The sequence below is a fragment of the Emys orbicularis genome, chromosome 2, assembly GCF_028017835.1.
Source record: "Emys orbicularis isolate rEmyOrb1 chromosome 2, rEmyOrb1.hap1, whole genome shotgun sequence".
NCBI lineage: Eukaryota > Metazoa > Chordata > Testudines > Emydidae > Emys > Emys orbicularis.
The window spans coordinates 96,925,794-96,939,837 of record NC_088684.1 but is presented as its reverse complement, the minus strand read 5'-3'; the positions used below and the strand labels follow the sequence as shown (position 1 = coordinate 96,939,837).

General features: G+C 42.7%; 1 protein-coding gene across 1 annotated transcript in view; it reads right to left on the bottom strand.

Annotated features, from left to right (window-relative positions):
• The window catches only part of CCDC102B (coiled-coil domain containing 102B), a 328,414-nt gene that overhangs the window by 276,647 nt on the left and 37,723 nt on the right, over positions 1 to 14,044 (bottom strand). The window contains exon 4 of the mRNA XM_065399851.1: positions 4,521 to 4,637. Within this exon, the coding sequence (XP_065255923.1) occupies positions 4,521 to 4,637 (117 nt within the window). The remainder of the gene's footprint in view (positions 1 to 4,520; positions 4,638 to 14,044) is intronic.

The window sequence follows — 14,044 nt, the reverse complement described above, 5'->3', positions numbered from 1 at the left end:
ATCTTTTATCCCATCAGATTCAAGTTCCCAGTTCTAGCCTCCAAGGAGTTTCATAACATCTCTCTTTCTCTCTAACTTTAGATGTTGCCACTTCCTCCTACTTTCTCTATGCTCTTCTTCATGCTTTGCCTCTCCCTTTTCCCTCCATATTCTGAACTTTGTTCCTTATGTCCTGCAATCCCCTAAAATTGTGTAACCTCCTGTTTACTGGGCCTAATTCTCCTCCCATTTCTACCAAAATAAAATAAGGAGTATGACACTGAAATCAATAGTTATAACTATGTTAATCTACTCTACCTGAAAATTATTTTTCACTTGGCTTACTTAAACAGTGGTATTCAACCAGGGGTACATGTATCCCTGGTGATACGCAGAGGTCTTCAAGTGGGTACATCAACTCATCTAGATATTTGTCTAATTTTGCAACAGGCTACATAAAAAACACTAGCAAAGTCAGTACAAATTTAAATTTCACACAGATGACTTGTTTGTACTGCTCTATATACTATACACTGAAATGTAAGTACAGTATTTATATTCTAATTGATTTATTTTATAATTATATGGTAAAAATGATAATAGTGTGCTATGACACATTTGTATTTTTATATCTGATTTTGTAAGCAAGTAGTATATAAGTGAGGTGAAACTTGGGGCATGCAAGACAAATCAGACTCCTGAAAGGGGTATTGTAGTCTGGAAAGATTGAGAGCCACTGACTTGGAGTATTTCACAGTTCTTTATGTGTCGTCAGTTTCACTGTTTCCTATATAGTCCCTAGATGAAAAAACCTTTATTCAGCAGAGGAGAAGAAAATTTCTTATAAAAAGATGTGTGCGACCCTAACAGCATCCCAATGGAAGGAACCAAAGGGCTCAGTGGTATCTGATAATTAGTTTCAGCTGGCATGACCGGTTCAGCATGCTCCAATGCATTAATGCCATGAACTGTAATCTGATAGTGTCATGTAAGAGATCATTGGAAAAACAACACACGGATCATTCATATTTTTGCATGGTAAATGTTTGGTAAATGCCCAAGGGACCATACAAATATGAAGGAAATGTGGGACTAAAATATGTTTACAAGGCAAGTCTGGGGAGTGGGTAAACAGGTTTCTCCCAGGTTTCAGAGTAGCAGCCGTGTTAGTCTGTATCCTCAAAAATAACAGGAGTACTTGTGGCACCTTAGAGACTAACAAATTTATTAGAGCATAAGCTTTCGTGGGCTACAACCCACTTCTTCGGATGCATATAGAGTGAATATATCTCCTCAATATATGTTTCACTCTATATGCATCCGAAGAAGTGGGTTGTAGCCCACGAAAGCTTATGCTCTAATAAATTTGTTAGTCTCTAAGGTGCCACAAGTACTCCTGTTATTTTTGAGGTTTCTCCCAGACTCAGGACAAGCTGATACCTCCAGCCAGGTGTCATCAGAGTTGATTAGCAATCACATGGCTAGTGGCCATTCATTTACGTCAAAGAGGGCAGGAACAGATCACTTTTAGTTTTTGAAAACACCAATGAGATAAGAAACCAGCATGGAACTTCTTTCACCACCACACTCCATGTCTCCTTCCTCACAGCTTGAATGAACTTTATTTTGAGGAGTAACCTTCAGAAAAATCCCAAATCCATTTCAAAGGTGCACTGGACTAGAAGAAAGGAGCAAAGAACCACATCTTATATTTCACATAAGATGACAAAGGAACCAAAATCTCTTGTCTCTGGGGAGAGATACTGATCAAGGATATGTGTCTGTATGTGTGGTGAGATGTCGGGGGTCAGAGAACTTGCTAGAAGAAAGCATGGTAAACATCTTACCTTGAACCAAGACTATAGTTTTGTTAAGTCTTAAACTCTAGAAAGAGTTTTTCCACTTTTCTTTCCTTGTAGCCCTTTCTAACTCTATCCTTTATATACAAACTCACTTAAAATCCTATCTTCTTTTGTTAATAAACTTGTTTTATTTTAATCTAAACCAACCCACTGCTGTATTTGAATTGACATGATTGTTAACACCAGTTAAAGTGATAAGCTTGTTTTTTCTCTAAAGAGACAAAATGCAGAATATTATTATTCCTCTGAATGGTCCTGGAAAGGGCCAGACATTGCAGAGTACATGGTTTTGGGAAAATTCAAGACTGGAAGTGTGTTGGATTCACTTGGCTAGTAGCAACCAAGGCTGGTGGGTACCGAGCATGATTGGCATGTAACAAACAGACTGCTGGAACCAGAGCTGCTTAACATGCGTGTCATGCTTCTCAGGTGGCTGCCAGCGTCCAGGCTGTGAGCCACCGCAACAGAGCATTTAAGGCATCCATGGTTACAGGGCAGGCAGTGACACAACCCCTCACTGGTCTGGATTGTACCCCAGAATGTGGCAGTAGGTACAGGATTTTCTTTCATTCCCCCAAGTCAGGACACACTTTTTAAATGGTGCTCTATCATATTGAAATGTTTTACAATTAGTCAATTAAAAAATAAATAAATTAGAGTGTCCCCTTAATCCATTTTTTTTTTTTTTTTTAAATTTGACTCAACTCATGTCTGTGATAGGGAAGAGCCCTGTTTGGTCACTGTGCTTTATATATTGAAAATAATGACAATGTAGAACACAAAGACCTCTTGTCTCAGTTCTCTTGCTCTAACGGGGCCTATGGAAAGCTGGTTTTAGCGTGCAGTCTGCCTGGGAATTTTGCATACTCTTTTACTTCCCATTCATACAGGCAACATGAAAAGTGGATCTAGAGGCATTGCTCCTCTAAGAACATATCTGAGCCATCTTTGTCCTGAAGAGATAGCATAAATGGCAATTCCCTACCAACAAATGCTTTGTGATCTTGGAATTAAAGCACATATGAAGTATAAATTAAGACTTTTGCATATAAAGAAAGGCCACAAAAACCCTTGTAGCACAATGAAATGAAAGAACTATCTCACAGCCCATCATCAGTGTATCTGAGAATCCCAAGTATTTATTGATTTAACTCTAGTGATGTAGTTTTATTATCTGCATTTTATGAATGGGAACCTAAGGCCCAAAGAGTAAGTGACTTGCCCCCATTACACATGAAGACTGTGTCAGATCTAAGAACTGAAGGCAGACTCAAGTCCCAGTCCTTTGCATTAACTAATAGATCATTGTTCACCTCTGCATTATTAATGTGCTCTCTCCAAACTTCTTTTTGTATCAGGATGTTTAGTTACTCTGAACAATATGGACACATAACATGAACTTATGTCAAAGATTACTCACAGTTCTATTCTGATTGTCAGGAGCCAGTCTTAAAATTCAGCCAATCATAGCTAAGTTGTGCACAGCTGTTCCATCTGTGATGTTTCTCACAGAAACTCGCATTACCATCCCATCACCACCCTACAAAAAGCAGTGCCAGGCATGGGTTCAGGGTGATACAAATCCCTTCTCCCAGCCACTGACAGGGAGCAAATAGGAATGGGAGGCAGTAACCAATCCACCATGCTCCCTATAAACATGTGATAGGAAGCCCCCTTCATACAAGAGCTCTATTGCCAGGTAGAGGAAGCAGCTGGAGAGGGGATTCAGGAGCAAGTGGGCTTGGCTGCCTGTGTTGTTTGGGTTTACATCGTTCATCTCACCTAGTGTTCTGCTGCCACCTGTTCTCCCTGGTTGTTATTCTGTAGCGGCTATGAGAGCTGAGTGAGCAGTGCAGAAGACCTCAGAGTCTGAAAGGATCAATGCTGCCTGCCTCTGTGAAATTCTAGCAGTGCTGCTGTCCCATCAGGCAGGGTGGTGGTCTACAGGCATAAATGTCACTCAGTGGGGGTGATCTTTGGCAGTTCTGTGCAATGATTAATACTGTACAGATGACCATCTCTGGAATACTTTTTTCTCATCTAAAAAATGTGAACAAAGAGTTCCAGTATCCATGATGCGCTCTCCATGCAGGAGGAGACATATTCTTGCCACAATTTTATTTGACAAGTATCTCAAACATCTGTTCAATACAAGACAAAAATAAAATTACACTGTTTGTTTCTTACTGTGAGAATGTCTTCCAAGAACACCATTAAGTCCACCAAAAGCTATACCAAATGTATGATATATGTCACTGGATCTGACAATATCTTGAGACACCAAACCTGGCAACAGATTGAACTTATTAATGAGTTTTTACTCACAATGAGACATGCATTTGAGCTCAGGCATCTTTGGAAATGAAATATTTCTTCCTTTCTGCACCATTCAAATGTTTCTTAGTCTGCTGCAAGCTGATATCATTGCACAATGTTATTGTTAAATGCCAACAAATCAGTAATTTTTCTCTTCCTATTTTTTCCTTGCCTATCTGCTATTAGAGAACTTTTTGTGTGTACAGGAGACATTGGGCATTACAATAATTTGTACACTAGTCATTAAATTTTCCAAAGATACATAAAGTTACAAAACTGAAACTTCATAGAAACTATTATTTAATATATATGCAGAGTTATGTATCTGTACAAGAAGTTAGAGATGCCTTGGAAAAACATTACCTCTGCTCTTAATTCACACATCTTTCTGTCCATATTGGTTCGGGCACCAGTTTCATCCTCTATATTTTCAAAATTCCTTTCCACTTCATTTTGGTGTAGGTCATGTAGTATGTTCAGCTAAAAGACAGAAGTTATTTAGCATCAGTAAAGAACTAGGAAATGTGCTCCCATTAAACAATCCTGAACAAAATCTCAACAGCCAAAATTAAATACAGTAACTCCTCACTTAATGTTGTAGTTATGTTCCTGAAAAATGCGACTTTAAGTGAAACGATGTTAAGCAAATCCAATTTCCCCATAAGAATTAATGTAAATAGGGGGGGGGTAAGGTTCCAGGGATTTTTTTTTTTTTTGCCAGACAAAAGGCATTATATACATTTTAAACAATTTTTAAACAAGCAATTTAATACTATGCTGGGGGGGAGGAGTAGTGTGCACGTGCTGTATGTTTACAAACATACTATACATACAGTACAGTACTATAGTTAGGAGGTGCCCCTGCCTTACCCCACACAGGCACAGCCCACTGGCACTGGAGATGAGGCAGGCAAGGAGGCTGAAGGTGCTGTAGGCTAGGAGAAGCATGTTGCGCAGCAGCGGCAGCTTCCCCTGCTCTGCAAGCACCAGGGTCGGGGGGGTGTCAACCCTCAGCCCGCCCACTGCCCCCCTTACCCCAAGCCCCCATCCTTGACCTGCCTTTTCTCCCCCCCACCTCCTCCCCCTTTACTTCCCATGCTGCGTCCTCGCTCCTTCCCCTCCCTTCCCTCCCTTCTAAACGCCACAAGCCAGCTGATTGTCGCTGGCAGGAGGCGGGGAGGGAGGGGGAGCCTGCACACCGAGTCCTCGCTCCTCCCCACTCCCTGGGGCAATCATCTGGCTTACGGTGTTTAGGGGGCAGGAGGGAGGGGGGAGGAGCGAGGACTCGGCACGCAGGCTCCCCCTCCCTCCCCCCCCCCCGCCTCCTGCCCAGGACAATCAGCTGGCTTGCAGCGTTGGGGAGGCAGGGGAGGGAGGGGGAGCCTGCGTGCCGAGTCCTTGCTCCTCCCGCCTCCCTCCTGCCCCCAAAACACCGCAAGTCAGCTGATTGCCACAGGTGGGGGGGGGGAAGGAGGGGGAGGGCGCTGATCCGCGGGGTCTGCTGGTGGGTGGGAGGCGCTGTGGGGGGGGGGGTCGTAGGGAGGCTGCCAGCTGTGGAGAAAGCAGGCAACCAAACAACATAAGAGTAGAGCATTGCAGAACTTTAAATGAGCATGTTCTCTAATTGATCAGCAACGTAACAACGAAACAACGTTAACCGGGAGGACTTAAAGTGACGAGTTACTGTACAAACAAATACAAAATGCTTTCATGGTACCAATGATAGTTCACATATTTATAGCCCTGGTCCTACAGATGCTGCAAGTGTATGAATTCCCACTGAAGTCAATCAGGTGCCAGGAAAAGGCAGTAGTTCACCTACTACGCATTGCATGATCAGAACACAAGTGTACATTCAGTGGACAATCCTTTTGTAAATCAATTTAGACGAGGATCTCCTTCAAATGCCTGTCCATATTCACAGATTCCTACTCATGCCTATTATATGAACAAAAATTAAAGGATCAATATTAACTTGATTTTTTTAACTGATTTTTAAAACCATGGTTTCTGGTAGAGTACCCTTTAAGTTGTATGATTTTATTTATTTTGAAAAGTTTTTTTCTGCTCCCTGTTTCTAATAAAATAAAATAAAATAAAATAAAATAAAATAAAATAAAATAAAATAAAACAAAGAAAGGAAAGGAAAGGAAAGGAAAGGAAAAAAGCAATCTCTCCCCCTCGACACCCTTTTCAGAAGGAAAAAACTGACCACTCAGAAGAACAATGGAAATGACTTGACAAAATAGTGAAATAAACTGGAGGGGAAAAATCAGTGGTTTTGGTGAACTTATTTCAGTTACGGTTATCTTCCATGTTACTTGTAACTAGACTAGGGGGAAAATATAGAGACAAATATGATTTTCAGATTGACAGTGTATCACAACTGGGATGTGGGTGGTCTGAGCAGAAGTTGAGAGCCAGGAGGCAGGCTGGGTCAGGTTTCCAGGAGATCAGAGGGGCACCCTGGGAGTCAAGCCCAAGAAGTGGTCTGGGTCAGGGTTCTAGGAAGTCAGGGTCAGGCAGCAGAAACAGGTATTGCAGGGGAAGCAGTCCAGAGCAGGGAAAATGCCACAGATGACTTCCTCTTCCTGCTTGGTTTAAACAGAGGTAGGGAACCAATCAGTACCTCAGACTTTGTCCAACCAAATCTCAGGATTGGAGTCCTCTGCCGAAGTAGAACTTAAAGTTCTAGAAACTGTTACCAGGTCACTGGGTGGCAGGTCAGAACATACTGGCTCCCTAACACAGTGTCTCTCAAACTGTAGATCTAATAGCACTATTCTAATCTTTATAGCTTCTTTTATCCAGAAAAAGGCGACAAAGAGTCCTGTGGCACCTTATAGACTAACAGACGTATTGGAGCATGCACTTTCATGAGTGAATACCCACTTCATCAGATGTATTCACCCACGAAAGCTTATGCTCCAATACGTTTGTTAGTCTATAAGGTGCCACGGGACTCTTTGTCACTTTTTACAGATCCAGACTAACATGGCTACCCCTCTGATACTTTTATCCAGAAAGAATCCCAACATGCACATTTTTCCAAATGATTTATAATCTTACATCTAAAATTAGGACTGCACAATGAAGTTTGGATCTGCACTTTTCTTGAGTTTGGGAGTGTTTGGATATGGGATTTTGGCTTGGACCCATTTCTGCGTATAATGGAATTGCTTCTTACATGACTGAACAGTTGCTACTTCTAGGGTGAACCATAGTAGCTCTAATGTAACACAGCAGCACCACAGAGTATGTTAGTAGAGGAGGCAGAAGTACATTGGCTCATGGAATCACAGTGTGAATATTAGTTAGGCAAAATGTTATCACTCTGATTGGAGTGTGGCTTAGACACATTTAAACCTAACCTCCTGCTCTGGACAGCTGGAATTTATAATTTCTTATTTATATGATGAGGCATACAGTTCCTTTGGGACAGTAATGGGCCATCTTTATATCCATGACATCCAGTGCCTCGTATACCTGAGAGAAGTCCAAGAGACAAGTTTGGGCTAAAAAGCAGTGGACTGAGGAGCGCACAATTACATTTGGTATTAGGGCTTGTCTACAGGGTGCATTAGTCCGCACTAGGATTTTCAACCCTTCAGTGCACACTAGCACGTTAGCAAAATGACTGGTCCATATACACCCAGCTGGCACACACTGTAAGTTCTATAATGACCATTAACAAAGTTCCATTTCAAACACTGCTATGTTAACATGCCCTAGGGAACTTTTAGTGCATGCCAGTAGGATCCACATGTGCCAGTTAGTGCATAAACACGCTAGTGTGCACTAGAATTTACTCCAGTGTGGACTAATGCATCACGAATACAAGCCCTTTGGGAAATTATGGCATTAAGAATCAGGGGCGGCTCTAGCTTTTTTGCCGCCCCAAGCACGGCAGGCAGGCTGACCTCGGCGGCGCGCCTGCGGGAGGTCCCCGCGGATTCGGCGGCATGCCTGCGGGAGGTCCGCCGGTCCCACGGCTTCGGCGTACCCGCCTCCGAATTGCCGCCGAAACCGCGGGACCGGCGGACCTCCCACAGGCATGCCGCCGAAGGCTCCCTGACTGCCGCCCTCGCAGGGACCGGCAGGCCACACCCCCATGGCTTGCCACCCCAGGTACGCGCTTGGAGCGCTGGTGCCTGGAGCCACCGCTGTTAAGAATTATATTGCCTAGTGCCTGATCCTAATCAGAAATGGACTGGAACTCCTGAAATGTGAAAGGGCCTGACTTCCCCTTCAGCTCCGTGGACGTGCGGGAAAAGCAGTTATTCTCATTGCTAAATCTAAATCATAGCAGGTGAAATTTAGCTAATTTTTTTAAAAAAGAAATATTTGATTCTCTCTCAGGGAGGGAAAGATAAAAACTCCTTGAGAAATGGTTGTAAAACATAGAGAGGACTCTTTGCACCTGCTTTATCCTGAAGCCAAATAATTGTCTATGTATGTTTTTTTTTAATTAATTGTTTTCTCACCCTTCAAAAGTTGACAGTGACTAGAGTAATTCATGGGTCTGCTATCATGTAAGCAGAAAAATCTAATCCCATAAATGCCTTACTTACAAAAGGGTTTGAAGGGTTGGGTCTTCAATATGTAACCCATTTTCAGAGAGATTTTGTTTTCCTTGTGACAAAGGCACAGCATGCTTGTGGGGAGAATTCCCAGGGCACACTTTGGCTGTGCCACACTACAAATGATGACTTTTGCTGTTTGATCCTTGACTAGTGACACTAACATTTATAGCTGTTTGTGGGACAGTAATATTTGTCATATCAGAACAATACATCACTTTAAAATAAGATTGAAAAATAATAGTTCAGAGGCATTATAGCGGAAAAATATTTTTTCTGACGAGAATGAACTTTAAAGAACACCAAATAGATAAATATATGGAATCAATAAGCTACAGACTTGAAAACAGACCAAAACCACAAAAACTTCCTGCAAAGCACATAGACTGGGGACTAGAAGCCTGAGTACTCTTGCGGGCTTCAGAGGAAGAATACAGGTCCAGTTGCCCTGAACTGTGACAAGAGGGGGGAAAATTCAGAGAGGAAAGAGAGCCTATTCCCTCGACACAGGGCCGGCTCCAGGCACCAGGCAACCAAGCACATGCTTGGGGCGGCACCTGGTAAGGGGCGGCCAATCTTAGGGGGGCAGTGCGGCGTGGCATTCCGCGGGGGGGGGGGGGTGTGCTCCGGGGGCGCGGCGCTCGGTGGGGCGGCGCGGTGCTCGGCAGGGGGGCGGCGCGGGCCGCGGCGCTCGGGGGGGGGGGGGGTTCGGGCGGCGCGGCTCGGCGGGGGGGGGGCGGGCTCCGGCGGCGCGGCGCTTGGCGGGGGGGGGCGGCGCGGCATTCCATGGGGGGGGGCGCTCCGGCGGCGCGGCGCTCGGCGGGGGGGCAGTGCGGCGCGGCATTCCGTGGGGGGGGGGGCGGGGGCACTCCGGCGGCGCGGCGCTCGGCGGGGGAGGGGCTGGGGGGGCGGCGCTTTTTTTTGCTGCTTGGGGCAACAAAAAAGTTAGAGCCGGCCCTGCCTCGACACATAACAATGACAGTTTTTTAATGTCTATCAAATGGATTTGCTAAATTAAACGTGCAGCGTGCTGTTAGGGGAAGCAATATGCACTGCATCAAAATAGATACTGTAACGGCACATGGAGTGGCATTGAATGCTTCTGTATCTTTTTTTTTTTTTTTTCTGTATTTGTATAGTGCCTACCACAATAGGGTATTGGTCCATGACTGGGGCTCGGAGATGCCACAGTAAGACAAGTAACAATTAACGTTATTAATAATCAAATACATAGGTGTGCATCCAAATTTTTCCCCAGTGACCTAACAATGCCGGACAATCCATAGCTTCCTATAAAATATGTCTTGCTGCTTATTTCCATTTGAATTTAGATGATCTATGTTACTATATATTATGAAGGCATTGAAACTGCTCATTTCATATAGGGGCTGGGCATCTCTGATAGATAAGGAGTTTAACTTCCTTCTCTGCATACATACATTTTCCTTCCCTCAAAGCACACATACAGGTGGATTAATAGTGGTTCTACAGGATATAGGTCTATTAGGCAAATTGTAACATTTAAAGAATGCTGCAAACCACTTCTAAAATAGTTTTTGTTAAATGTAAGGCAAAACAAAAATGCAGGGTGGTCTGGTGTGCTTTTGAGTGAAGGGGTTTTGGATGACCTGAACAACTTCCTTATGGTTTTGCTACTCATGAGCAATGCAGTCATTCCCAACTCTTGCCTACAAAACTTTATACACAGCTATGTCTCTACTGCAATGAGAGCAAAGTGGGGTAAGGAAGAGAAAATATTTTAAATCTCAAAGTGAACCATTTCTTCCTCTAAAAAAAGAAGCTATCTACTTGAGGGCACTGGCCGGATCAATGGCTATTACTCAAATAAGAATACTCTGTGATATTGATATCCATCAGGATATCGTATCATCTGTCATTTGTGTTTCTAATCTATCCATGGAAGAATTGTAACCAATTATAACATCGGAGTGTTTCAAAACCACTTTCTTTGAATCACTCTAATATTGGGGGGAGGGATAGCTCAGTGGTTTGAGCATTGGCCTGCTAAACCCAGGGTTATGAGTTCAATCCTTGAGGGGGCCACTTAGGGATCTGGGGCAAAATCAGTACTTGGTCCTGCTAGTGAAGGCAGGGGGCTGGACTCGATGACCTATCAAGGTCCCTTCCAGTTCTAGGAGATAGGATATCTCCATTAATTTAATTTATTTATCACTGATGAAATCTGTCTGTGTTGATACATACTCAGTTGGATGAAGTCCAAAACAAAGGTTGCTCTCTTATTAGAATGGCATACTACGTGGTCACAGAGAATGACAGCCCCTTTGCCAACCTGCAAGCTCACTGTAATTAGTCTGAATACATCTAACCAGTCACCTATAACCAATTTTTTAATAGAAAACTTCATAAAGTTATGGTTGTTTGTAAGAAAATTGCCTGATCTAGTGTTGGAGCCTGATACCCATTATATAACACATGAGGTTATTGGTGTCATTTATATATTTTATTTATTATTTGTATTGAAGTAGCACCTAGGGATTCTACTCAGGGACCAGGAACTAATTTTACTAGGTGCTGTACAAACACAGAACAACAAGAAGATAGCCCTTGCTCCATAGACATTAAAGTCCGAGCATAAGACAAGACAACTGGTGGACAAGACAGATAGGGGAGCACAAGGAAACTGTGAGCTAATACTGGCCATCCTGACACACAGTCACCTCAGTACACCGTTATTTCTCTGATGATTTCATCTGGGACATGGCGGATATAAAGGTTGCTGGAAAATGGTGTTTGTTTCCAACACTTGGATCCCAGATTTAGCAGAGAAAATATGTCCAAAATGAAACCTTCTCTGGCCTGACTTTTGGATTGTATTGCTTTGAAGTTCCAGAGTAGACACGTTTTATTTTATCTCTTCTACCATCCAGAAGAGTATTCAGTGTTGAGCAGTAATTTAATGACTATGTTTTTCTTTAAATTTTTCAGTTTCTGTAGCAAGTAATATTATAGAATCCTAAATGGGAAACACAAAAAATATTCCCTAAAGGATTGCTCAGTACTATTACTTATCAATTTTGACTAACTTGCCTCCAAGTTCCAATTTTACTTTTCAAACTGATGTAGCAACATTCCTAGCTTTGTGTTACAAACTTCACAGTGCTGAAGCCACGGGGAAAAGTTCTCAGAATTATTTCTCAAAAGGAATGTTGGTAAAAGAACCCTCAGGCACCCATCATGGGATTTTACTTCATGACTGAAGAATTTTATCCTCTTCAACAAGAAATATTTTGGGAACAGCAGATTTGGTACAGTTTAGTTTACATTGTCCTGAGTTGGCTGCTTACACACAGGGATATTATGTCAACAGTTGAACACCTTTTTAAAAGATCAAGTTTGTACTCAAATAACCTCTTTGATTGTTTTAAAGTGTTTTCATAACCTGTGTCTCAGGCTTGCAATTTTAGTGTCATTTTAGACTTAATCCCTCTTCCTCAACACATTATAACCAAATCGTACTTTTTCCTCCACCATGATATATTGAATACCCAACCCTTCTTTTTTTCCTGATTGTTAAAAACACTGGCCTATGGCGTGATCATTTCTCTGAGTCAAATTCCTTCCTTAGATTGGACCCTATACATCGCCCTTTATTTGTGTGCCACAATCTATCCTATGTTTCCAGTCTAAAACACAGGGTGGATACAGTGATCACCTTCAATGCATATATTACTGGTTTCAGTCAGATTCTTCACTTAAGTATAGGGAGACTCCAAAACACAGTTGACCACAATGTCCAGCTAAAGAGGCAGAATGTAAGAGATGCCACAAAAATTGAACTTTTACAATTGTTTGCAGATATTGGAACACAGGTATTAAGGTTATGTGCTGTTCAGGAAAGACAGAAATAAAAGGTAAAGATGGTGGAGTAGCATTGCATATTAGTGACAAGGTAAACTGTAAAGAAACAAGAAGTGATGGAATAGCTAAAACATTCTGTTTGGGTCAAAATGACTTTGGGAAAGAAAGACTCCACTGGGATAGCCCTGAGGCTCCACTGGGATAGCGATTGGGGTCTGCTACAGACCCCCAGGACCTGATCTGGATATAGATAGAGACATCTTTAATATTTTCAATTAAATAAATACTACAGGGAATTATGAGATTATGGGAGACTAATTTCCCATATATAGATTGGAGGACAAGTGCTACTAATAATAGTAGGGGCCAAATATTCCTGGATGTGATAGCCAACAGATTTCTTCTTCAAGTAGTCAATGAACCAACAAAAGGTGATGCCATTTTAGCTTTAGTATTAGAAAGTACTGAGGACCTCTTAGATGAACTGATTGTAGGGGAAAACCTTGGTTTGAGTGATCATGAGTTAATCAAGTTACACCAAATGGAAGGACCAACAAAAATAGGTCTGGAACTAAGGAACTTGATTTCAAAAGGGAAAACATGAAAACATTAAGGGAATTAGTCAGGGAAGTGAACTGGACTGAAGAACTCAAGGATCTGAATGTAGAGGAGGATGATAAAGACCCTGAAGGGTTTTCTCCTTCCTCTGCAGAATGCGACATGGGTCACTTGCTGGTTTGAACTATGGTAAATGGGGGATTCTCTGTAACTTGACATGTTTAAATCATGATTTGAGGACTTCAGTAACTCAGCTACAGGTTTTGGGTGTGATTCTGTGTCCTGCAATGTGCAGGAAGTAAGACTAGATGATCATGATTGTCCCCTTCTGGTCTTAAAGTCTGAGTCTATGAGGTGACCAAAAGTAGTGGAAACAATCCAAGAGGTAGTGTTATCATAAGATGACTGAGTCCATACTTGTAGGGACTATATCCTCAATAGAACAGACAAAACCTAAACATGAAAGAATCTAAAATGGGAAAACCTTACATTTAATGTTGATACTGAGGCAGCAGTAAACAACAACAACAACAACAACAAAAGATTATAATTGCTCTCAGAACGCAGATCCACAAAGACCAAATAAGATTTTGCATCAGGGGTCAGCAGCCTGCCCATCAGAGTAATCCACTGGCGGGCCGCAAAACATTTTGTTTACATTGACCATCTGCAGGCACGGCCGTCTGCAGCTCCCAGTGGCCGCGGTTTGCCATTCCCGCCCATTGGGAGCTGCAGGAAGTGGCAGCCAGCATGTCCCTGCGGCCCACATCGCTTTCCGCAGCTCCCATTGGCAGGGGGCTCATGCCTGCGGATAGTCAACATAAACAAAATGTCTCACGGCCCACCAGCAGATTACCCTGATGGGCCGCGTGCCAAAGGTTGCCGACCCCTGTTCTACATGGAGCTAGT